The sequence below is a fragment of the Amphiura filiformis genome, unplaced genomic scaffold (genome assembly GCF_039555335.1).
Source record: "Amphiura filiformis unplaced genomic scaffold, Afil_fr2py scaffold_113, whole genome shotgun sequence".
Taxonomy (NCBI): Eukaryota; Metazoa; Echinodermata; class Ophiuroidea; order Amphilepidida; family Amphiuridae; genus Amphiura; species Amphiura filiformis.
Window position 1 is genome coordinate 23,142 of NW_027305577.1, and position 27,968 is coordinate 51,109.

Genomic DNA, 27,968 nt, shown 5'->3' on the forward strand with positions numbered 1-27,968 from the left:
CTCCATTAGGATGGTTCCATTTTCATCCTTCAGTACGTTGAGTCTTGGAACAGGTTTGGAAGTCAGTGCTTTGATATTTTTATACATATCTTTGGTGTTGCCTGATACACTATCCTTTTCCACTTCAGCACATTTCTTGGTGATGAAAGAAGTTTTATCTCTTCTGATTTGTTGCTGGATTTTCCTGTTCAACTCACGATACTCTCCACGTTAATCTTTGTTCTTCAAACCATTTGCTTGCTTTGATCCGCCAATTTGAAGACCTCTTCTGTGAGCCAAAGATTTGTTTTCTCTCTTTATTCCTCCCTACTTTCCCTGCCTGTCGCACAGTGTCAACACCCTATACGATAAATATTTAATACTCCGTTGGTGAGCGACGGGCGAGTGGTATTTCACCGAACGCAAGAAAAGAAGTTCTATCTGATTGGCTAGCAATCGATCGCTAGATCGCTTAGTAGTGAACTACAAACTCAAAATGGAGCAATGTATTCAATTCGATTGAATTGATCGATATTCTATTATTGACGTAGATAAAGAGAGTGATAGTGTGTCAGTAATGTACATTGTATTTACAGATAGAGCACCTGGATCTTACATGTATTCCTTTATATAATTAATTTCTCAAACAGTTGAATATATCACAATTTTAACTTGATTTCAAAATCGTTACATCAAAATTGCAGTGAAACATATCCACAGCAAAAACCGGTCCTCACTTATTAGTGTATTTAATTTCCAGTTAGTGTATTAAAAATAAAACCTGTGATTTACCTGTGAATAACATTTTTAGGTTCGATGTTCTTGAGATGTCTTACAGCATAAGTATCATGGGAAAATGTGGTTATGGACAGAGAAATAAAAGAGGTGAAATGCTACTAAAATTTGCAGCACAGCATAAGCTGGTTATAGGCAACACATTCTTCAAGAAGAAAAAAAAAAAAAAAAAAAACACGCTATTGGACATGGGAAAGCCCGATGGACACACCAGAAACCAAATAGACTTTATTCTCAGTAGCCAAAAGGGAATTATCCAGGACTGTGGAGTTATCACAAATGTAGATATAGGAAGTGATCACAGAATGGTGAGGGCTAAACTTCATATCAGCAAAAGACTAACCAGGCTTAAATTTATCAGAAATGAAAAGAAAAGCAAGATTAACATTCTACGACTAAGAGAGAAGAGGTCAGAATTCCAGTTGGAATTGAACAATCGCTTTGAGGGACTAGACATTGAAGAGTTGGATATAGACCAAACATACCAAACTATATCCAGCACTGTGATGGAAGTGGCAGCAGAAGTAGCTCCACAAGAGAAGAGGAGGAAGCAAACAACTGAGGAGGACAAAGAGATTGAGGCCCTGGACAGAAGGAGGAAAGAATTAAGAGAAATTATCGACAAATCAATACCTGAAAATAGCGAATACAGGGAGCTCGTCAAAACTGTGAGGATAAAACGTAGACAGAGGAGCAGAAAGAAGAGAAAAGAACAAATAGAAATCATTCTCAAAAGTGGAAGAGGACCTCAGCATATTGCAAAGCTGAACCGGAAGAAATCAAGAATGCACCAAATGAGACAAAAAGATGGTATCTTAACAAATGACAGGCAAGAGATACTTAATGTATGCGCAGACTTTTATCAAGACCTGTATAGCTCCAAATCAAATGAGGCAAAACCAAATACAATATCACCAGACATATCAGCCATCCCAAGTATAACCCAAAAAGAAGTGGAAATGGCGGTAAAGGAGATGAAAGACAGCAAAGCACCAGGAACAGATGACATTACTAGTGATATTATCAAGATTGGAGGAGAGGGGATTACTCAACATTTAGTTGGACTCTATAACCAAATACTGGATGAAAAAAGGATACCAGTTTGCTGGAAAGAGGCAAAAGTGATCCTCCTTTTCAAGAAAGGTGAAAAAACAGACATCAAAAACTACAGACCTATCAGCCTGTTATCACATGTTTACAAAATTTTCACAAGGATAATACAGAACAGAATTAAAGGAGTGCTTGATGAAAACCAACCAAGAGAACAGGCAGGCTTCAGAAGTGGATATTCAACAGTAGACCATCTGCATGCCATCAACCAACTTATTGAGAAGGCAAATGAATATAATTTGAAGCTATGCATTGGATATATAGACTATGAGAAGGCCTTTGACTCAGTGGAACATAAAGGCCTCTTTACAGCACTACGTAAAGTTGGAGTCAACGAAGGTTATGTCCAAATTCTCGAGGACATATACACAAATGCCACAGCCAAAATCCACATTGAAAACGATGTTTCAAAAACAATCCAAATTCAGCGTGGTGTGAGACAGGGAGACACAATATCCCCCAAAATATTCACTACAGATATATTCAGAAAGCTGAACCTACAGGAGAGAGGGATCAACATAGATGGCGAGAAGCTAACAGATCTGAGATTCGCAGATGATGTAGCTTTGGTGACAAGATCAGTAAAGGATATGGAGGTCCAGTTAAATGATCTGAATAAAGGAAGTAAAAAAGCCCACAAAGTATTGTTACTTGAGTTCGCTTTATAATCGTATACCCAACTGAAACTATAATACCAGCTCATTGCTCATTGCACAGGTATAACAGAAACAAGTGCAGTGTGTATTTAACCAGAGAAGATCTGATGTAACATAGTTGAGCTGTTTTCAATGAGTGTTATCTTGGTTTAATAGCTTTTAATGGGGTTTAAGTCCTTCAAAGGTCGTGGTGAATTCTACTGTAGACATGACTGCATCATGATTATTTTAAAGTCAACAATATTCAACAATATGATCACCGTGATAGTATGACAGTATCAGTACCGTGGGTGTCAGTGATCCTGGCCTGACACAGTAGACAAACAAACAAACAAACACGCCACACACATGACACATGCATGCAAGATAACATTGACTATACACTAATCAAACAATGGTATTGATCCTGTACAACTGGTCGTGGTTTATTTACATTCGATTCATTTAAAATCCCCATAGTAAACATTAATTTGGCAAGAGTTTTTCTCTCTGGAACGAGGATGCATCCACTGGCTCCGCGTAATGAAAAGATCTAACATGATTGGTCAATTTAGCTCCGCGAAGCGAAAAGTAAGCTACGCGTAGCAGCTCCACGTTGTGGCGGTTACGGCCAGCCATATACTGATCATGCGAAAATCGTAAAAACATATAATATAAACTGTGTGTGAGGCTCTGTGGGAATATCAAATCGTATGCTTAGCCTGAGTCTCTCGGCCTATCTCGAACAAAATCACCATGCGTAGCTGTTGAAAAACGAGAGGATCCATCGTACTATCACGGCAATTTTTGACACGAAGATATAGGGATGATGACGCTGTGTGTCGCCAAAAAGCCCTTCGGGGTTAGGATTAACAGAGTATTCAAACCTTGCCAAATGGCAACTTACTATATTAGCAACTGTACTTGTAGCTGGTTCATTCAGTAATGTCTGCGTAGTGCCAATATATCCATCAACTGCCTGTTCCATCTCTTCCGCTGTGCAGTCAATGATATCTTCAGCGTGTCTGGATTTCTCCCAGAACTTATGTTCGTACCAGCCTAACATCATGCATACATAACCTTTTCCAGTTATCCCTACCTTGTATGCCTGGGTATGATTAAGAGACATAAGAACAAAGACAACAAAAACAAAAACCTAATTCTTAGCACATATGCCACGAAATGGCTTAATACATGTATGTATATAAAAAAATTATTTACACAAATAAGGTCTTATCTTTTGAACCGTTTTGATAATTTATCAATTCTATATGTCAAACCTTTTTTCCTAATATAACTACCATTTACATCATAAACATGATAAAGTGTCCATAAACTTTTTAAATATAGTCCAAAGTAACTCGGATTTCTTTGTAGTATATGTAGAAACACGGCAGTGTATTTAAAACTGCATGAAAATGCCACATTGAAGTACTCATACATTGTACATTTCATCAAAAATTAAATCAAAATATTTTCTTTTCATAATTGGCTATGAGCTGATTAATTATTCATGAGCTAATTTGCATAAAATTTACATAATTAATTATAAAATTTGTTCTTCTAAGCTTGCCAATGATATGCCACTTATTTGTTTTTACCTAAACAATAACATTGCAACACATTAGTTAATATGATACCTCCACACCACTCTAATATACCGCTTGTGTGGGGGTTATAGAATAGGGTTTTAAAAGTGTCCAAGTATTTTCACAAGAATTACCCGTCAGACTGCCGCTGAAGTACCATATATAAATTTTAATGGTCTGGCAAAATTCATACTTGATTACGTCAAAAAAATTGTCATTATAATGACGTCACGCGTTAACGTACCATGTCCGCGTACGAAATACTATTAAATCCTGTCAATTCTTACCTCACAAAATACCCTCCGTGCCGTGTCCTCATACATATTGCCTATGATGATCTTTGCATCCTTTTTCTACAGGTGTGTAAAATAATGAAATATGGTTAAAGTTATAATTTTTTCTTACAAAATATTCGTCAAATTATGATGAAGGAGATACGTCATATTAAGCAAGACACGGGGAAACGAGGCATCCCTTAACTACATGTACACAAGAAAACAAACATATTGCAAAAAATTGAAAAAATAAACCTTGTTTTATTAACACAATCAATCAATTAATCCTGAATAGAAAAAAAAAACATAATTCAACCTACATCACGCTGATTGTACGAGCGTATGTAAGTTTTACAATAATCGCGATTCACAATACGATGCGCCGCCAGCGGTTGCTCTTGTCAGTGAATTTTTGACCTCTAGGGTCGACATCGCCGTTCTAGCCACCATTGGATTTTCACGCGAGTATGATAATAATAATGTTGTAAGGAACAATAATAATGTTGTAAGTAATAATATTGTTGGTGCAGTTGCGCATGTAATGGTGGAACCCTCTTGTCCGAAACCAAAGATCCCACTTAATGAATAGCTCGTCGGCAAATCAATTCGGCATCAAAGGAACAGCGCGTTACGTAATGAATTTATCTCCATGTTTATTACAACCTCCTTGCAAAATACATAACATACCTGCATTGAGCTTTTAGTGTGTTTTTTCTGTTGTTTTGTTTTGTTGTTTATTTGTTTAATTGCTTGTTTTGTTTTTGTTTTTTTGTTCTGATACCCAAATAATTTATCACAACATATCATTCATCAAAAAGATGATTATTATTGTCTTTAGTTAATCCCCATTCAATACTGTGTACTTGGGATATTCATTGCTGTCTTTTGCATAATTACATTCTCACTGCGAGAGGTCATAAGGTAAACAATTTCAGATCAGTAGCCAGGATTTGTTGTGGGGAATGCAAACCTTTCCAAGAGAAATCGTTATTCTGGCCAAATGCAGATTTTTACCCCCCCCTCTACATTTTTGGAGCATATAGATCAATTGCACAGAATATTCATTCGAAATGTATCATATCTAACAAATCTAACATTTTGAACATTTTGGTCCAATTATGGCCCACATTTTCAAACAAAGCAGACTTTTGCCGATTTATAGGGTGCGTCTGCCTCTGCCTCCAATCATCTGTAAAGAATAGCACATCATGTCCAGGATTAGCAGGTGGATGAATTGTATTCCAACTGGATGAATGACTTCAGTGTATCATCCAGTCGATGACTTGATGTGGACATTGTGAAAACAGGAAACTCTCACTCCCCTGATCATAATATCTAAGGAACGTTTGACAAATGTTGTGTTCCGGGTTTTGCGGGAATGGGTCAAGTATACATTAATTTATACCAGGAAAGCAATTTATTTTTGACTTTCATGGTAGTTTCTTACCTTGATGTTTTCGATTTGATTTTTGGGATTGATGAAGAAACTTTCTGATGTCACCAAGGTGATATTTGCTTCTTTCAATAAGTTATGCATATGGTCCATAGTCTGAAAGAAACGGTATGAATTTTACGAGGATTTTGGATTCACTTTTATCACTTAATTTAGTCAGCTCTTTTTAAATTAATGTTGGAAAATCCGTAACGAAACTTTTCAACCAACCCGATTATGCTTTCATCATATTATATTTCATTTTATCACAGAAATTGGTGATTTTATGTATGTTATGTGGTTTCCTCGCCATACTTATATTTTAACATTATCAGCATTGCCATTTGTTGTCGGAATGTAATCACGTTACATTATAAAATAATTGACCGACGACGCGAAACCGTTTCTGTTATTGTTCCAGTGACTATTTAGCAACAATCAACAAAATCGCGATTAAGTTTTCGATGCGTAGACGCCTGTAACAACTGAGCCGTATTTTTCAAGCCCCTACTTTCACTGAATGTGTATGACGCGAAACCAAAGTAGCTGTTGAGGAGACTGATGATTCGCAATTACAAACATCATATACCGTTATATTTGGTACCAACGAATAGCTACAATAATAACTAGTGAGAAGTCAGCAACTCTTGGAATAATTTTACAAGAGCGAAATGAAAATCAATGATTTTACAGTAGAAACCAATAGTGGGCCTCACCACCCTACCCTCTTCTTTGGTCATCTTTGATGGCCGGCCCTACCCCGGCGGGTAAGGTGCTGGGGGTAAAAATGTTATCACTAAAATTTGTGCAAAGAATGGATCTACGATTCACGTAGTTCGTTTGGGCGTAAACGCGTACGTTTTTTTAGGACGGGTAAAAAATCCTTCGTAGCATATCAATTTGAAAGCGCTCTTAGTCATAGTTCATTGAATTTACAACCGTAGGACAAAACAGGCGAAAGTAGTAAATTTTTGCACAAGATTTGCGATTTAAAGAGAATTGACCATTGCTTATTCTAGTGACTCTAGTATATGGACAATATAAGTGTACTTTTTCATTTAATGACATAAAATTAAAAAATATTGTAAGGAACACTTGAGGTTTTGACTTTTAAAACCTACATTTTGGTCAAAAAATGTGCGTGGATAGGTAGTTTTCAACAGATTTTCCACATTCGCCTTGCTCTTACATTGAATTGTGTTATCTGTTGACCTAGTGACTAGGAGGAAGTGTTAGCTTTCGTTTGATATAAAACACGAAAATTCTGATTGGATGAAGGGAACACTTGAGGTTTCGACAAAAACCAATCAAAGAGTCCCATTTTTAGTTAGAAGCTCCACAGTTCCTATGCACTCAACCGTGTAGTGTAATCAAAGACTGTGGTTGAGACATTCACTGCTTGTTGTTCTCTGCTTGGAAGATCTTGGGACGAAAATGTGTGCTCAGGTGTATCGAGGTGGAAACAGTGCGCATGATGGTTTATAAAAGAATCGTTTTTGTATAGAAACTTTTCCATATGTTCTAGGGTTAAAGGTAAAGCAACTTGCATGCATTATGTAACAATCAAATTGTCTCTGTAAGTGTGAAGTATAAACATCTTGACGCATTTGAATATATTTTTCAAAACGTTTGGTTGCCATCATGCATTTACATTTCTTGTGCCTAAGAAAGACAATTACCCTTGTTTATTTGACATTAATATTAATAATTACCATTAATTAGAGCTGTGCAGTCACGGCTTGAAAAAGGGAGAGACTATTTTCTGAAACACTTCAAGGTGTCTAATAATCACCAAGCTCAAAATTTCCGAAAAACATACAGAAATGACATGTTTTCTATTTATTTATTTATTTATTTATTTATTTATTTATTTATTTATTTATTTATTTATTTATTTATTTATTTATTTATTTATTTATTTATTTATTTATTTATTTATTTATTTATTTACATTTATTTCCATCCGCTGGGTATCGATTTTCCCCCTACCAGTGTTCGTTTCAGGTCCCCAAAAGGGCGGTCGAGGGCGCACTGTAAATTTTTGGTCTTTATTACACTTCAGTGATTTTAAACAAGAAAAGTTTCAGGTCAGGTACTACATTGCATTTTTTTTTCGGGTTTTTTTTTGGCTTCTACCTTTAAACGCATGTAAGCTACATTGATACCGATGTCACCAATAGAACAAGAAGATTAGCCCCTTCATTTTGCATACCACTTTGTCCAATTTTTTCTCATTTCTTCACAAAATGCAATAGACGTAGTGCCCCCTTAAAGGGGGGTAACCCTATTGGTTTTGGATATTGATTGTCTTTAAAATTACATAATAATATCAAATATTGCCCCTTTATGCTGCTTTGTGAGAAAACGAGAGAATTTTCAGCGTAAATGTGAATAAATAGCCAAATTTGCAATCCAATACCTTGGTATACGTGAATTGCATTATGGGCAGGCAAGCAACAACAACAACAATTTCCGTTCGTATGACGACAATGCTGTACAATGCCCGGCCCGTATTGAACGGAAAATATTTGTTTTTTTCGTTCCGTTTCAGAAAAAAGGAAACAAATTATATTTCCCCTTGCAATATGTACATTTCAAATGAATATAAAAAAGTATGGGTTAATGGAGAGGAAAAAACACTTCCGATACCGGATTTTGAACCGGGTATCTCTCGGGTAAAACACAACGCGCTAATCGATTGAGCTAAATCGCCAACCTCATCCATCTTGGAATTGTATAACTATATACGGCGTACCGTCTCCTCAGCAGTTAGTGTGGTTCGCTTTTTTCACTGAATGTGTATGACGCGAAACCAAAGTAGCTGTTGAGGAGACTGATGATTCGCAATTAATTCCGTCCCCAGAATTCCGAAGAAGTTTTAGTATTTACAAACTGGTAACCTGTAAAAACCGCTGTGATTCATGATTTCTCCGGAAATACATCGACTTGGAGCGTCAAATTTCAGGATAGTAATGAGAAAAATAGTATCTATTATGTGATACCAAAACCTCATCAACAATCGGGGGGATGATGCTGTCGATCGGGTCACGGACCTTTAAACTGTGTTATAGAGAATTAGCGGTATTTAACCTATACGATATGACCTATTGAGATGCGATACAAAGCGAATCTTATACATAAACAAAACAGAAGAAAGCATGCGTACTTTACTTTGTACTTAAAATTGGCATACAGTTTGTCAATTGTAATATGTGACTGGACACTACGAATGAGCCGTAAACTCGGCAAATTATATTACAGCGTAAAATGTGCGTGAAGGTCGTATTCATAGGTGTCTCAATTCGGTGCGACAAGTATCTCATCAAACACCGTTTAAACCAATCAATAATCCTATTGCTGAAGAGCATAATAAGCTTCTACCTATTTCTATAGAATCCTTAAATACTTCTTGTCTTTGTTTGCTTTGGCCAAATCCTTTTCAAGTGGTGGATAACAAAGCATTGTATTTTGTCTAGGTATGTATACCCAACAGTTAACAATGAGATGACATTCCTGAACCTCGTTGTCTTGGGGATGATTTGAAATGCCAATTATGACTGTTTGATATTTACCAGAAATGTGGAAAAAGAGACACATGTAGAACCAAAAAAGAGTACAATTTTGTTGAAGGAACAGAGTTCAATTAACCATAACCCTGCTTTTGGATATCGTTTGATATACCATTTTAAAGCATATGATATATATTTTCTAAACACGAAATAAAACAATATTGACCAGGGCCGACTTTACGGTTGATTCGTGGTGTCCAGCCATATATCAGAAAAAATATATGTCATCTTAATTGACACTTTGGGTCTCTCGTTTCTTGAACTGGTATATGTAAATGATTATATATGACGAGGTAAATCATTGTCTTTAAAAAGTGTTTTACATAATTTTTATAACAAAAAAAAAGTGTTCGAGAAAATAAACAATTGCACAACACATAGAAGAGTGTCATGAGCAGTCTAAGATCTGGTTCATATTAAAGACAGGAAATTGTGAATAGACATTAGTAGTATATTACAAAATCAACTTGATGTTATATTACCAATTTATCGGCCTCTCTGTTCTCATGAATAGTTGCCACTCGGTTCCACCCATATTCCTGCAGTAGTCGTAAACGTGCGTAGTTATAGGTTGTACCTGGTGATGATGAACGATAGAAGTAAGGGTAGAATTTCCGATTGGATAAGCCAGGATTTTCAGCGCCATAAGCAACCTAAATAACGATAATGTGAACAAACATTACATTATTACACGAATTTGGGCAAACATTAAATCTACATAATCAAGCCCATTGCAAGTAAATCAAAGTATTTTATTTATATTAAAGGATTGACATTAAGTATGGAATATTTTGTTTGCAACATTTCAAGACTGGTCTGGCATGGGTCTGCATAAATCGCACGGGCTGAATATTAATTGGGGTGTGTCGGGAGATGGCGTAAAATAATGTTTGATAAAAAATATGCATTCCATGAGTTTACATTAGTTTACATTATGGCGCTCATATTGTAGTGAACTGGCTTAAAATGGCTTATCAAAGGAGACTGAATTTCAGCTTTGTAGGGGTCAAATTTCTATTTTTTAAACCCAGTCTAAAACAAATATTACATGTATGCACACGACAAGATATATTTAAAAATCAAACCTCCATTTTTTGAAATAAACCGAGAGTTTCCTCCTTTTTTGTCTCTCTATTGTTTTTAATAAAAACCTTACAACTCACAATATTAGGTGTTTTTTTTGTTGTTTTTTTGAAATTTACAAACAATATAGTATCTTATATACAGAAACAAATATGTAACGAAGTTGCCTTTAAAAAACCCCAAAGATCTTATCAAAATTTGAAATGGAAAAATCAATATCATGTTTATCGTGAACAAATTGAACAAAGTCATCCCAAATATGTTTGACACAATCACATTCACACAAAAATATGAATAATTCAGGAAAATTGTTACAAAAATCACAGAGGGAAGCGTCTTCTCGATTAATTTTTAATAAAAAGTCAATAAATGCAATTGCCTTATGGAAAACTTTAAAATAAAAGGAACGTAGCCTTGTTTCAATAGAACATTTAAAATTACGTAAATGAAATGGACATCATCATCAGAATCTATGTTAACAACAGTCTCCCAAAAATCTATCCGACTCTGGAATACACGTCTCTGTCAAAATAGAGTATCTAGGGATCTTTTGAGCTTGGAGAAGACCTGTAGTAATTTGAACTCCGAAGCTACGAGCTGGGAATACTAGTACATTTCATGAGAAAATTAAATTTCCTTCTGTCTTGATTAGAATTACAAGTCCAAAACCAATTCTTCAAACCTGGCAATGGAGGATAACACCACTCCTCATAAAAAAATGTTCTTTGGTTTTGGACCTAATATTTCTATTGTACCAAAGACATTGATTAAAACCCATATCGAAAAAATTCTTATTATAAATTTCTTGACAGGCCCTTTGTCAGGATAAATATACAAAGTCCTAAGAGAGTCAGCTACTTGAGTACAATCAAGTTTATTAAGAAGACTCTCAGGAGCGTACGATTTCCAAAGAAAATCACCATACTGTTGATCCATATTTGAAATCTCAATAGTTTTCCAAAAATTATCAAGATATTTAATTAACCCAAGTCATTTTTTTTCCAAACAAAAATTATACGGGTTAATCATATGGAGACCACAACAATCAAAGTTGTTACAAAGATAAACTCTTTTGGCCTTTCATTTCCACCATTGCAAATAAATGTATAAAACATCTCATCAAGGGACTTTAATACATAAAACTGTAAATAAATAAAGAAGCTGTGGTAAGAGGAGAGTTTTAATAACACATATTTTCCCAATCATAGAAAGGTTTCCTGCACGCCAACCATTCTTTGCTTTAACTTTACTTTATAGTTGAGATCAAACGTACGAGTACTTACAGACCGGGAATTTAGGGAGAAGTTTATCCCCAAAGTTTCCTAAAAATGAAAATTTGAAGATCCCCTTTTGGACCCATAATTGTTAATAATTTGACATACGTAAAATTTGTATTATATATTTAATTGTCAAAAAATCTATTTAATATCATCAGGACATTCCTCGTATTTAGAATGCAATTTGATATGATGTCTCATGTCCCTCAAAAAACACGTTGCTCTCCGATCCCTTAATTCAGCAAGTTTTTTCACTAAAGAAGGAATCAAGCTCTAAAAGCTGAACTGAATTTCGAACTGAAGGTCAAACTTACGGTTTTTGTACTTCCTTTTTTATATATAGACGAAAAAAAATCTAAAAGCCTTTATCTGTAGTGTAACAACAGTAAAATTGATATTTCATTTTTGGTCATAGCAAGAGAGGAAATACGAGAGGTGAAAGATTCTTTGGAATTCAAGACATCACAGTAAGTTCTTAGAATGTTATTTTACCTTCACATTATAGATATCGTTTATGTGCACAACAAAAAATTGGAAATACATTAAACCGACTAACTAATGACCAAACTTTATATGACTACCTTTGAAAAAAATGATGAAATTACACAATTTTGTTACTACTGTTGATCATGCTGATTATAGATTTAGCTGGTTAGTGGCCTTATGCAATAAGGAAAGTCATTGCTGATTTAGTCGTTAAAATATTGACCTAAGGATACTTTAATACTTACGTTATTTTATGATTTTGTGACTCTTTTTATATGCCAGTCAAACTATGAATAAGTTTGGTCATTTTGGTAATGTATTACCATGTGTTGTGTAAATCAGTGGGAGCTGGTAGCCTAATGGATAAGGCATCCGTCTAGAGACGTGGTCGTGGGTTCGATTCCCATGCCGGCACATTCCCTTGCTTTTTTTTCAAGTTGGGTTGTGTGCCGGTCGGGATTTGTGTTTATTTGTTGTCATGTTTAATTGTAACACTTTGGGTTGGTAAACTTGCTTGCTACAAGTTTCCTCTTGTAGCGAGCAATCGTTCCCCATTGTGTTTATTTGTTCTCGTGCAGGATGCGTATCCCCATTACCTACTTAACTTATAATTATATTGGGGACACAATTAAGCATCAGTAATGATCTCCTTCAATTTTGTACTTAAAATTTTTAAACTTTTGCGTAATATTTGTTTGTGTGTATTGTATACCATGGCTGCTATAACATTAGACCCAGCTTTAACCACCGCTTATCAGTGGGGGCTGGTAGCCTAATGGATAAGGCGTCCGTCTAGAGATCGGAAGATCGTTGGTTCGATTCCCTTGCTTTTATTTTTTCAAGTTGGGTTGTGTGCCGGTTGGGATTTGTGTTTATTTGTTGTAACACTTTGGGTTGGTAAACTCTTCATTCTTTCTTATTAAATATATTCAGTTTCCTCTTGTAGCAAGCAATCGTTCCCCGTTTTTATGTGTTCATGTGCAGAATACGTATCCCCATTACCTACTTTACTTGTGTAAATTCGTTAAACGATATCTGTATATAATTTGAAGGTAAAATAAAATAGTTCCATAACATTCTAAGACTGTAAACATGAGTTATTAAGGATTAGCCGTCATCTAGGATTCGGGAAAAACTCGAGGTGGCCCGTGGGCTTTTTTGATCCTTTTAACCCAAGCAACATATCTGTGCCAAGTGTTGGTTTTTTCCTGGGATGGACCTGCCTAAAAGCTGCAATTCAGCCTCCCTGAATCCGCTAATTTAGGTAAATTCACTACAATGACCACCGTAATGTAAACTCATGAAAAGCACATCTTCTATCAAACAATATTTGACATCATCTAACAACATACCCCAATTAATAACTAACACGTGGTTTATGCAGACCCCTTCCAGGCCAGTCGTGGAATTTTGCGAAAAAAATATTCCATACTTGATGTCAAGCCTAATGGCTCTATCACACTACAACGGACTAGGTCAACGAACATCACCGTATACAAAAATATTTTTTTACGGTGGAAAAATCACCAGTCCGGCAGGAGATTCGGTGGGATTTGTGATCCGCTTCCCGTTCGTCTCTCTATATGCGTTGTGGCCGCTAATAATCCTGCAGGCGTCTTATACGATCGTTCAACGTCCGACAAATGACCGAATTTAGGGGGTCCGATTTTCGTTCGTCTCTCTATGCGTTGTGGCCGCTAATTATCCTGCAGGCGTCTTATATCCGATCGTTCAACGTCCGACAAATGACCGGATTTGGGCTCCGATTCCCATTCGTCTCTCTATGCTTGGTTGCCGCTAATAATCCTGCAGGCGTCTTATATCCGATCGTTCAACGTCCGATATAAAAATGACCGGCGAATCCGTCCCATGTGGCACCAGCAGGGACGTCGACCTTACCAGAAAAGTGGGGGAAGAGAGGGTGTTTGAGAGGGTTGAGGCCCCTCAGAGGCAGTGGCGTAGCAAGCACTTTTCAGAGGGTGGACAAAGTGGGGAAAGATAACTTTTAAAGGGAAAAACTTTGACGAAAATGGTCAAAAATTGGCTTAAAGTACAAAAAGGTCTACAAATCTTACATATCAGGGCAACCAGCGTCCAGGGTGCAATAGAGGTGAGAAACCTTTGGACAATGATAGCCCAGTTGAAGCCATTTGTGGATCAATTTTAGCACTATTATTGGATACTATTTTAGTTTGAAAAAGCCGCAAATTGGTGAAACGAAAGCCTAATGGAAGCCATTGAAAAGTTTTCACCATTATTGTATAATATAAACAATTGTTTTAAACATAACACGTGGATGTCCAAAGCAGAAGCAAAAAGGTATACTTGTCCATTTGTCAAAATGAAGGTCCAATTGAAGCCATTTGCACGGGGACTGTATTACATTATTAGGCCTATTGTATACAAATTTAGTTTTAAAAATGGAAAATTTGGAAAATTGTTTTTGGCATCATTTTTACCATATTATTGCCTTAAACAAAAAACAAAAAAAGGTCCGAACTGATTTTGCAAAAATACACTGGTCCACTGACACTTAGATATTAGACTTCAGACTCGTAATTTCAGGTAAAGCATGCATGGATTGATATGTTAAAGTCAGTAATAGACCTAAGTCCGTCTTAAATACTAACTTTGGTGACAAAATATCCCGCGCCCTGCATATCGACGGGCCGGCAGTAATTTTCACAGGCTTTTGGGCCAATGACCAAAAGCACTGCCTATAATAATCACATGACTATATTTAGGCTTACTGCTATCCTGGGCCTACTCAATAACGTGCAATTTAACCTTTTCTCTTCTTTTTTCTTTCTTGTCAATCACTAAAACTGGAAGGAATTTGATATCGCGTCTTTTACCCTTCAGAAAGTGCCCCTCCCCCAATACTACTTACATGGGCCTACTAAATTACGTGCAAATTAACTTTTTCTCTTCTCTTCTCTCTTCAATTTTTTTTCTTTTTTCTCTCCTTTCCCCCTTTTTTCTACTTGTAAGTCACTACTAAAAGTACTGGGGGAATTTGATATTGCGTCCCACACCCTTCAGAAAGTGCCCCCTCCCCCATGATCGATGCACATGTTCGCTATAGGCTTACATCCGACACAAGCACCTACGAAACCTCCCAAACACCTGCGGTATATATAACGAAAGAATAACGAACAAACACAGGGAATATATACAGGACAGTACGAACACACATCGGACAACTTCCGAACATGTGTAATCCGACGGACTAAACAAACACCACCTAACACGAAACGCATTTGGCGGATAATAGCAGGACATATGAAGTGAACATAAAACGAACATTGACGGACACTGACGGATTTGCTAAAATGCCATCCGTTTCCTGTAGTTTCTTGTACGGAAGACCGATCCGGTGTAGTGTGACACTACGGCGGACTGGGTCCGGTGGCGAAATCACGGAAGAATATTTGGGGGTGAAGGCCTCACAGGAACGAACATGAGCGAACATGCAGCGAGTCATACGAACACCATAAGAACACACATCGAACATGTGTATTCGGTACACTCCGTTTCCAGTTTTGTGCATACGTACATCACCTAACACGAAACGCATTTGGCGGATGATAGCAGGACATAAAAAGAACATAAAACGATCATTAACGAAAAACAATGGATTTACTAAAATACCATCCGTTTCTTGTACGGAAGACCTATTCGGTGTAGTGTGACAGGCGCTTAAACCTGTAACATTATCTTACCGTTATCAAGTTCCAGTAATGAGCCGTACTCGCAAGAGCTTCCGCAGGTGGAGAGCAGCCACCACCAAGTATCATAATCTTGGATGGTTCACGAAATAACTGATCAAACAATGCTCGGGACCCAGATCCTGCTTCACACTGAAACATGAAAGAAATACACAAATCTATGATTATTCAATAGTGAACTAGCTTTAATCGCATTGTATAGTCCAACAATTTTAGCCCCAAGAAAAAATATGTATTATAGGCAGTCCCCGAGTAACAGAGCATATCTTTCGCACTGGCAGATTCCTAAATCATCACAACCTTTCTTCCGACGATGACTTTGAAAACTATTGCTTCGTTTTGAGTGAATGTTCTTAGTCATCCAGTAGTTTCAACCAGAGTTTTGGAATTAAATCTAATACTGGAATTACTTTTTGCAACTATTGCTACGTTGCGTTATCGGACAACTGACCCGTTGGGCTGGTCACGTGATAGACGGCTACGTATCGATGGCATAGGAGAGGCACACAGGGGCTTTCGCCATCGGGCCAAAGTGTTTTTTTAAATGCGTAATTGTTACATTTTCTAGGGCAGTCTGATTATCTTTATAAAATAGCCGAGTGGGCGGGTTTTCGCTGAAATATTTTGTGTGTAAAAACTGAAGCATCCTATGTATAAATGAATATATGAATATTACAGAGATGTATCGTTCGAGTCCAGACTCGGACTCGAGTCCGGACTCGAGTCTACTTTTGTTGGACTCGGACTTGGCTCGGACTCGGACACAAAAAGACTCGGCTCGGCTCGGACTCGGACACAAAAGGACTCGGACTCGAAGGCGAGTCCGGTCCGAGTCCAGTCCAATGTCCAAATCTATGTAAAATGTGAAATGATTATCTAAAAATGTAAAAATAAATAAATGTATTGACTTTACTTATTTGGCCATTTTCCAAATTAATTGGGGCTGTCAAATCTGACCTGTTATTTATACATATCCACCAAATTATTTAGATTTATCTGTCACTTAGCAGAATCATATTTTTGTTTTCATTTAAAATGAAATAATTGATAATTAATCAAATGCATAATTTTATTAAATATTTGGACTATATAAAATTTTTACAATGTAAGACTTCTTTCATGGAACTTTCCAATCCATTAAGCTATATCTTGAAAGAGAAACATGCACACTGGACCATACATCTCAGCTCCCACTCAGAAGGGCTAATTTGCATGTGCTCAGTAAGTGAGTACACATGACATTTGTGTGGGCCAATTTTGAATTTCTGTTAGTAGTATTATTATTATAATGATGATGATGTTAATTTTCTATATTTGAATATATTGCAATTCATTTACATGTAATACTCCGGGGTAATATTGCACACAGCGTATAGGTATGCCAGGCAAACCTATCTGCTAGTCAGCCAAATACGCCTAGAACACAATACATATTTACATAGAAATTTAAAAGAACAGGTAGGTCAAGGAAACCTACATAAATACTAGTATGTTGTCAATACTTCACTTGACCCAATATATGATTTTTTTATGGCGATGAGACACTCGCACATGGAATTTTAGAGGGATTTTGACCCGGATTTTAATAGCAGTTCCACATAGAAAAGCTGCTATCATCATGAGACTAAGATCTAGAAACACCACCGAAATCCCAGACAAACTAGTACCTAGACCAGTGACTTTGACTCGCGTAGTGAAGCCGACACTGCTTAGCAACGACTTAAACAAGGACGCATACCCGGACGCAAGCAAGCAGATAATGTTCGCGTCTACAGAACATGTTGCATTTGACGCGGGCGATAACGGCGCAGTAACCACGCAACCGAGAGCGTCAGAATGTACGCGATTATCTCCGCGCCTAGTAACCCCGTCAATCCGTCAATATCACCTTGGATACGGGGCTTCACCTCCCGCTGTGGTAAGGGATGGGCATGCAGTCATATAGGTGTAGGTGGTATGTCTATGACCGAAATGCTGTTTTGTTAGCTGAATCTTTTTGATTAAAGTCAATCTTTGACAAGATGTAACTTTGCTACGGAAAGTGCTATGACAAAACGGTTTTCAGTTTTGACTTTCTTTAATTTGATATATAAAATGATGCAATTTGATGGCAAATTTGAAATCACCTGGCATACCTACAGCCTTGTCCCTAGGTGCAATTAAGTTAACTGTGAGTTTACATGTAGTGTGCTACACACACATACAAAATACCCCCACATGCCTGCTGTCTGATACAGGTACTAGGTGGTCTGATACATGTAGTTTTTACCTTCAGGAGTAACCTAGCTGTTCATGGACATGGCTTTTGAAGAAAGTGTGTACGGTTGGTTGGTTGAGTCAACAGTGTTGGGTGTGGTTTGGTAGAGTGGTGTGTGGTGTGATGCAGTGAGTGACCTTCTCATCACATTTATACAATTTTATCATCAAAATGCCTTAAAATTATGCGGAAACTTTAAAATTGACCTTTTTCAGCAAATTTGTATTGTAAATTTTTCAAATAAGAAATAAAATATCAAATTTTGCTCCATTTTTGCAAATAATGACCCATTTTTTCAAAATGTTGTACCAAATGACCCCTTCTTTCAAAATTTTATACCCAATTACCCCTTTTTCATTTTGTTATACCCAAACTAAGCAATGCCAATAGGTAGATACCTGTCACATTCAAGTTGAATGAACCCCCCCCCACCACCACCACCACCACCGGGCATGGACTCTCACCCCGAGTCCGGACTCGAGAGTCTTATTTTTGTTGCACTCGGACTTGGCTCGGACTCGGCACCCCTGGACTTGGACTCGAGTCCGGACTCGGACACAAAAGGACTCGGACTTGGCTCGGACTCGGATACAAATGGACTCGGCTTGGCTCGGACTCGGACAAGCTGGACTCGGGTACAAGTCTGGAATATTAACTGCGCAAGATGTAGAAAGATTCGTGATACCCAATTGGTGTTGTTTAGGAGGGGGAGAATTTTATTTCAATTTTATATACGTCAAAATATTTTGAATTTAGCGAAAATAAACGCTCATTGCCTGATGAAGTCTGGTGGTTCGAGACGCAACATGATGCAGTCATGTCTACAGTAGAATTCAATTCGACCTTTGCAGGACTTAAACCCCATTAAAAGCTATTAAACCAAGATAACACTCATTGAAAACAGCTCAACTGATTAAATCATATCTTCTCTGGTTAAAACACACATCATATGTTTCTGCTTTTACACGTACAATGGAGCAATGCGCTGGGATTATCCTTTCAGTTGGGTGAACGATTATAAAGCGAGCGCTAGAGAACAATATTGTGTGTGGTCTTTGTTTACGAAATGAGACAATACGTGCTTATTGTTAACCAGCGTTCTTGAAAATGAGAAACATGGTGGTTTGCAGACATAACACGGTTTGGAAATAATTTCTTCATATTTTTGGTGTTATCTGTCGTTTACATATCCTTCCTAAAACACCAAAGTGCGAATATTTCCAAACATCTAAATTAGCTAAAAATTTAGGACATGTTACAAAACTATACTTTTAATATTGGCCGGTTATTTTTCACACAGCGACGTTAACTAGGCATATCCCCATACTTTTTACGTAGGCTATTTGTAGAGGTCACGCGTCAATGGGAAAGAGCACTGTGTATTATGTATAGGAAAACGGACAGTAACTGCAGTATGACGTAGCAATAGTTGCAAAAAGCAAGTTCCAGTATTAGATTTAATTCCAAAACTCTATTGCTTCGTTTTGTTCGTATAATAAGGTTTTGTCCGGAGGAAACAAATTTACTGCAGAAGAAATGCAAGATCCCAATCGGATCATCTAATAACTGAATTTGATATTTCTTTCAAAGACAGAAGAAAATATAACTCTTTGATGAATAATATTCCTTATTCATGGATAAATAGCCCGCAAATTTCAAATTTTGATGTTTTTAATCATATTGTTAATAATCTGATTGATTTAAGTATGGACACAAAGATTCCAAAACATGTCTATTCAATTTTACATGAAAATTGTGTGCCGGAAAAATGAATCTCGTTTTGGGAGCAAATAATTTCTGATGATGATGTTGTGGATGATAAATGGGAGCACGTGTGGCCGAGTGGATAAGGCGCCCGGCTCATAATCCATAGGTTGCGAGTTCGAGCCCCGCTTGTGCCAACGTGTTGTGTCCTTGGGCAAGGCACTTTATCCTCATTGCCTACTGGGGGATGAGGTTGGGTTGGATAGGATGTTTTTATAGTTATTTGTTTCAATGTTGCAATATTGGCGCTGATTAAGCTGCTGCCTGCAAATTGCATTGCGTCTGTTTAGTTGTGTTTAATTTACCATTCTAGCAATTTGACCTGCGGGTCACCATTAGAGTTTGAAATAAAAAACCTTCTAAAAAAAGGCTGGGAAGAAATACATGTTCGCAACTTTCAATGTTCTATTGAAACCAAATTAAAATCATTTTATTCCAAATTATTTCACAAAGCAACCGCTTTTAATAATTTACTCCATATGATTCAAAAAAAAGATTTTTGTAATTCTCATCCTAAAACAATTACTCATGTTTTTTATGAATGTGCTAAAATAAGGCCAATTTGGAATGAATTTGAAATCCTGTTTCAAAGAAAAGTTGATGAATCATTGTCCCTAACTAATTTTGGTAAAATATTTGGCTATCAAAAAGACACCTTTCTTACTTACATTGTCCTTTGTGGCCTTAAGGGGGTTCGAAACGATGGTTCTGGAAAACAGAAACTGAATTTAGAACCATTTGAATAGATTGAATAAGTTAAGCTAAATACACTGAGCAAAATAGTTTTTGTTTGAAGGAAATCGGACATACGGTTGTCAAGATATACATGTTTGTAGTTTCTTTGTATTCTATTGTTTTTGTCAATATATTGATGAAGTTAATGAGGAAAATTGGCAAAATGTGCTCATGAATATTCATGTTTACCAATATTATACCAATATCTTATGAATAAACCTTCATACTACTTTTATTTTATATAATTTTGACATGAAACTTTGCCAATGTGTTTTTATGGCCTAAAACATTAACATGTGATTTTCCCGCCCATCTAATTTGCATAATTAATTAGCATTATACTTAGGCTAATTAATTATGCAAATATGCAAATTAGATGGGCGGGAAAATCACATGTTAAAGGTTTAGGTCATAGAGACACATTGGCAAAGTTTCAGGTCAAAATTCTTAAAGGTAAATGTAGTATGAAGGTTTATTCATTAAATATTGGGAAAATATTGGCAAAAATTAATATTAATGAGCACATTTTGCCAATTTTCCTCATTAACTTCATCAATATATTGGCAAAAAACAATAGAATACAAGAATCTTTCAACAGCAATATCTCAAAAACCGTTTGTCCGATTTGGCTCAAATTTTAGAATTAAGATTATTTTGCATATCTCTCTGCAACAAGTCTATTTTAACCTCAATCAGAGCAACTTGATTTTGCCTTTCGTACCACCTTAAGAGTTTTTTTAACGCTAAGGCCACGGGTAAACTCAATTATCATTATATATAAGAAATTCAAATTTGATTTAGATTGTTGTCTTTTAATTATTATGTTCAGACATGTGTACTGTGTGTATTTCTTGTGCTGAATATAACTTTACTTTGAATAACTGCATGGCTTTGTATAAGTATTAAGCTGCTTTTCTGATCATTTGTTTGTGATTCCAATTAAATTGATATGTGATGCCAATTGTTTTTGTGATTGTAAATTTTGCTAATAAAAACATGAAGATAAAACAAATTATTTTCATTGTAAAAAGGTTATTTGTCTGATTGAAAATGTGTTTTAAATTAATTTACCACTTATAGAAGATATGAATTCATGTTTTTAATTCGTAATTCGCATATTTAACGCATAATTTGCATATTTAGTGTTTCTAGACTTTAAATACATTTTTCTGCTATTTTGCGTATTTGTGTATGTTTATAATGTTATGATGGTGCGCGCGTCCGTTTTCAGTAACAGTACAGTGGCGTACCGTGGCCGCTCCTACACCGGAGGCTGAAGAAAAGGATTATAAGCGCTAGCGCCCTAAAAGCAACTCATTTTGATGTATAGTACAATTTTTTTCAGAATTTTTTATACTTTACAAATTTTTTCCGCTCATTTTTCTTTACTAAATCTTTTTGCGGCCCCTTCTTCTTCCGCCGCCCCTTCGTGTTGGCCACCCCATGCTTTAACCCCAGGGGCTGGCGCCCCCAAATCCCCCCAATACTCGCATGCAGGTTTGTCCCTGACATATATGTCTTTAATTTCTCAGAGTAAAATTTAAAAAAATTCAATCCAGCGTATCTCGCGTATTTAAATTTTCAACCAAATTCTTTCTGAGTAATTCTATATAACACTATTATCAAACTATTTACCAAATATGGTCACAATCGAACTTACCGTTACTAAAAAATGGCGCGTACAGAACCCCTTAAAAAAGGTGGCCACCGTTGCTATAGCAACCGTATGAAAAATTACGGGGTTTTTTTGTAAAAATTCAAACGTTTCATTAAGATACATGAATCCACCAAATAAGAATACTTATGTGCAGTACTTCAGAAAATCACTTCTACCACTTCAGCATTCCATTAAGTGACCCAAACTGCAAAAATATAGTCCCTGTCATCCTACTCGCCTTAATTCGCACGTGATGACAATAATTGAAATAGATTCAATAATTTAACACAATAAAGATGGAATAATTACTCCCCATATCAAAAAATGAGACCTTTCCGGATAACTTCCCGATAGTCACCGGGTAGACACCGGCAAATTTCACATGCAAATTAGATAGGTAGCGGGTGACTACCCGATAAATATTTGTGAAACCATAGTGGATACCTTTCAGGTAATAGGTACCGGATGACTACCCGATGACTTTTTTGGGAAACTAGCAGGTAACTACCCGGTGACTTTTTTGGGAAACTAGCGGATAACTACCCGATAACTTTTCGGGGACCTAGCTGATAACTTTTGGTGACAATATACCTGTGACCTCTTTGGAGACTTCCTGTTGACCTTTTGGGGAATGCAGAAATACAAATTCATGAGTATGCACAAATTTATTAGACAGGAATTAGTGCTTATTATTTGAATTGTAGTTTTTGGAAAAATAAATCTCTGTAGGCATGGCAGTTGAGCTTATAAAGTGCTATCCTGCAATAAGAAACTTAAAAGTGTACAATGTAATTGTAGTTATTGTAAAAAAATATTCTTCTGATGTAATTTGGTTCACACCTTTATAAGGTGCATACATGTACCTTAATTAATGTACAACCAAATTGTTATGATATAGCATATACACGTATTTACAGTACCTAAATATGATGACACAGCCTAAATTTTTATATCAAATATTATAATTTATTAACAACAAATAGCTAAACATAAACCTTATATCACTTAATTGACACATTAGCTGATGATTAGTAATTTAATTGACATTAATTTACTGTCAAAATCATGTATGATTTACTAGAAAACATATAAACTAAAACATTCAAATGTGTCATTATAGGTACATGTATAATATACAAATCATTTCCTACAAATTTTCCTACTTGTATTATCATATGAAATCAAGCATTCAATGCTTTATAATTCCTACAGCATGTTCAAGATTAATTAGTGAACATCTTGTAATGTCCTACATGTAAATCCATACATTTTGGACCACAAATAACTTATATATTCTGCACAAATATATTCCAACTGCCAACAGCTAGCTGCTCCATTTTGAATTCATTCAGTGACCTTTGACCATATAATACCCACCTACAATGCATTCTTAAGATGATTTATGCTATTTTCAAGGTCAAATTAAAAGTGGATAACCACCGGGTAACTTCTGCAAAGAATCTATGTTTCTGGGAAACTTCTGGGTAACTCATTTGAAATATTTGAGTTTTTGGGAGACTTCCGGATGTCTACCCGAAAACTTTTGGATAACTTAATTAGGTATCCGCAAGGTATCCGCTAGCGGGCACTTTCGGATAACTCTGGAAATACCCGAAAGGTTTCTGATGACCACCGAATGGTCATCGGATGGTCACCGGGAAAATGTTTTTTTTGCTGTGGGTCGCCAGTTATTTCGCCACTCACCCACGTATTGTAATTCTATTAAAGGCCAATTCAGCGATCCAAGCGAAACTGTAATAAAAATTCCTTTAAAAAGGAACAGGGCGAACAAATGAGGAAGTGTCAAGATAAAGGTGTAGTTATTTTATTGTTTGAACTGTTTCTATAATTCGTATCGATCATAATGAGTATGTTTTTACGTACCTCAAATGTACTACGGTACTTACTACTTAGCCTATGATCTTGCAATGAGACTGTACTCAGTGTATGGGCAGTGTAGCCTATTTGTTTAATCATTTTGGCTATTTAATTCTGACCATTGTGATTAAAGCAGGCTTTCAGATTGGTGAGCTATTGTGTACCAAGTGATAAGACCGGGCTCGTACAATATAAATACACTGGATAATGCATGACAGCCTATTTACTGGCAAAAGGTGGGCCAAATAAATCTTAGTTGATTCTTGAACACAATTTAAGCAGGAACCTTGAGGCAGAATTTGAATACATATTTATATACGTTTACTTAGCCTAACAGTCAATGAACGTTCATTGTTAGCATAATAAGTAGCTTTGGGTATCCTATGTTTATGAAATAAAGTGTTTACAAACGAATAAGATCTGTTATACATATACATCTACTTGCTAATACACTGAAAGTCTAATAGAAATGAAGGATTTATTGTTGATTAATGTAGCTATGGGTATACAATGTTTACAAAATAAGAGCGTTAATGTTTTGTACATGAAGTTAACGTCTTTGCTACATAGCTAGTTGTTAATACATCGAAAATGTGACTAGAGATTTACAATTTGAAGACATTCAAAATAATTTAGTATTGAAGAATTTTCAACAAATTACAGAACTCTCATTTGTTGACATACTAGCAATATTGTTAACAATGTTGAAAATCATGTTCATAAGCGTAACATCCTCTATACATCTATTTATTAATGTTCATAAACGTATAACAATTTGTTACATATATGTCTTAATGCTCATAAACGTAACATGCTCGATACATCTATTTATTAATGTTCATAAACGTCCTTGATACATCTATTTCTATTTCAATGCTATTTTATCTCCGTGTTCTGACAATAAATTTGACCCGAATAACTAAGAGGTAGAAACCTATCAGGCGGCGAGTGGCATGATAGAGCCGGCAACTTGTGACACCGCCCGGCCGTATGGCATTTTCCAATATACTCGGTTAATTTTGTGGGGTTCATTATCGAACCCCAACGGTTTTAGCTTGTATTTATTATATTATTTATTAACATAGGCCTATTTGTTTGTGATATTTCAAGCGTTTTAAAATTTCAAAATAATCCCATTCAATTACACGGTTGACGGTGGAAATTTACTGAATTTAGAGAATGCACTGCGACCACCACCTGAAACCTATCAAAATAATATTATTAACTAATCCCATAACTGTTCAAATAACAGCCCTCACTTAACAGACATTAAGTCTCAATTGACAGGATCCATTAAAGTGCTAAAGTAAATATATTTTCTCTTTATCGCCTGCCTAAGTTTCCCCATTTAAGGGATGGGTATGAACGTTTGGACAGTATTTATTGTGGGACATTAGAGCACATCAGACATGTTAAATTGCATTCTGAATACGAAGAATGTCCTTTTGATATAAAATAAATTTTGATTTTTTGAAATTCGCAAATGATGATTTTTACTTAAAGTGTATGTAGGTGGGATGAAAAAGCCGATCAATTGAAAATTTTGTCCTTTCGTATTGAAGATATGGATCTTTTTCCCAAAACACAAAAAAATTAGGTCATTTTGGGAAAAAATCCATATTTTCAATATGAAAGGTCAAAATTTTTCAATTGATCGGCTTATCCTCCCAGCTACATACACTTTAAGAATATGTCATTAGATTTATAACATTTACTTCGAGGACTGTTATATATCAAAAATATGAAAAATATCAAATTTTAATAATTTGTCAGAAAATTTGTAGGCCTATTACATCGTGATTTTCAAAAAATGAAAATTATTTGATATCAGAAAGACATTCTTCGTATTAGGAATGCAATTCCATATGTCTGATGTGCTCTCATGTCCCACAAAAATTACTATCGAAACGCCCATTCCAGATCCCTTAATTTACTCAAGGTTGTGTTTGTATAAATGAATTCAGTTATATAAACGCAGCCTCGTGAAAAGGTCATGTTGACATAAATTAATTGACAGTGTGGTTAAAGTATCGTTAACTATACGCTATTCGCCACTTGCACGGTTCCGCCATTATGCACTATATGCGGGGAGAGCCTCGAACTGGCAGCATACATGAAAGGAAGAATTACGTAACCTTACACAGAATGTTATATGACTGGTTCAATTCCCATTCATGTATGCTGCCAGTTCGAGGCTCTCCCGCACATAGTGCATAATGGCGGAACCGTGCAAGTGGCGAATAGCAGAACAACAAGCACATACAGGCAAGTATTTTGCCAGTATCAATAAAACTATAATGAGGCTATTAATGTAGCCCAACTGTACCTACAATCTGGCAATACCGCTAAATCTTAAAGAAATGAAAAATATCTGTTGCAATTTTCGGATTTGCATAAATGTAATTCTAGTTCATCCAAGTTGTAAAACAATTATTTCTTTTAATACAAACACATTCCTTGGTAAGACAACTTTATAGCACTGTTTGAATATCAACATGAAGTAGTAATGACAAATTTAAATGTACACTATCGCCTCTGTAGTTTCCTGATTACATAGACAGCACGATTATTTTATTTTTATTCTGCAACGCCCAAAAAGCTCCAACTTTGTATAAATAAAGTGAAGAATACGTCATTAAAAGTTTTATTAGGTATTTTAAAATGAAACATTTGGCAAAAATCAAGGAAATACGTAAAGACTGGGTGTAAACAAAATAAAGATGTTTTAACGTACAAAATATTGTAAAATACCAATAGCCAACCAACAAATGCAATCAGTATGAAGTAAATTTTGTCTTTATTTTGTCTTAATTGTGTCATATTTTGTCCATTCAGCAACAATTGGTCGATTATGTTAGCCGCTTTTAATATATTTTCTATTTTCTATTTACTATTGTTTATTTTTATTACTTATTAATTTCCTAACTTTTGATGACATTCAGATGGAAAATAATTTATCTGATTTAGCAGATTTTAAGGTTTTGAAGTACTACAACAGATCCAATTATTTATAAGTCAAAATTATGGGAGAGGAACACTACTAAAGATTGATTTTATTTGACACTTATTATCAACTTTACCTTTGTATCATTCCATATCGGCCGTAATTCATATTGTGGTAATATGTCTGGTCTAGCGTTGATGTCCTCGAATGCCATTTCTATTGCAGGAACACAGCCGCTACCGTCCCATCCACCACCAGGTCCTTCGTAATATGAGCTGATATACAGTGGAATTTTCTCGCTTGGCTTTCTAGTAGAATTCTCAAGGTGTCTTTCCTGATGTGCGTAATATTTGTTACATAGCGCTGCACAAGTTAAGTCATCGCTACATCTGAAACGCTCAGTAACTGCAGGCATTGTTGAAGCAGGACTTGTAACATTCCCAGTTTCAAATTCGTGATTTGTAGAAATCTCACTCTCAGATGTTGAGGTAACTTTAAAAGTTGTTATATTTTCAGTTACATCTGCAAACACCGCCTTAAGTGCGAGTAATAGCAACAAGCAACGCATGCTGAAACCCGTTTATAAGAAAACACATGTGAACATCGCACTGTAGAATTATTTTAAATCCAAACCTGATCTACTAGGCCTAGAAGTTTATTTCTGCTCAAATGGATGTTGATGTTTTAAAGTATAAGCGAGTGATACTTAGTACACGCAGTACCGAAGACATGGCAGTAGTTCACACAAATGCTCATCAAAGCATTACATATAGCC

The 27,968-nt window shown here is 36.0% G+C and overlaps 2 protein-coding genes across 2 annotated transcripts; one reads left to right on the forward strand and one right to left on the reverse strand.

Annotated features, from left to right (window-relative positions):
* Window positions 1-962: 962 nt before the first annotated feature.
* LOC140145006 (uncharacterized) lies at window positions 963-2,443 on the forward strand. Its single transcript, XM_072166798.1, has 2 exons — window positions 963-1,917; window positions 2,313-2,443. The coding sequence occupies exons 1-2, from the start codon at window positions 963-965 to the stop codon at window positions 2,441-2,443; spliced, it is 1,086 nt and encodes a 361-aa protein (XP_072022899.1).
* Window positions 2,444-2,486: 43 nt separating this feature from the next.
* On the reverse strand, window positions 2,487-27,608 carry LOC140145007 (gamma-aminobutyric acid type B receptor subunit 1-like). The gene is made up of 7 exons (XM_072166799.1): window positions 27,330-27,608; window positions 15,953-16,090; window positions 9,867-10,037; window positions 5,831-5,932; window positions 4,396-4,461; window positions 3,427-3,627; window positions 2,487-2,495 (listed from the first exon to the last, which is right to left on the reverse strand). The coding sequence occupies exons 1-7, from the start codon at window positions 27,606-27,608 to the stop codon at window positions 2,487-2,489; spliced, it is 966 nt and encodes a 321-aa protein (XP_072022900.1).
* Between the last annotated feature and the right edge of the window lie 360 nt (window positions 27,609-27,968).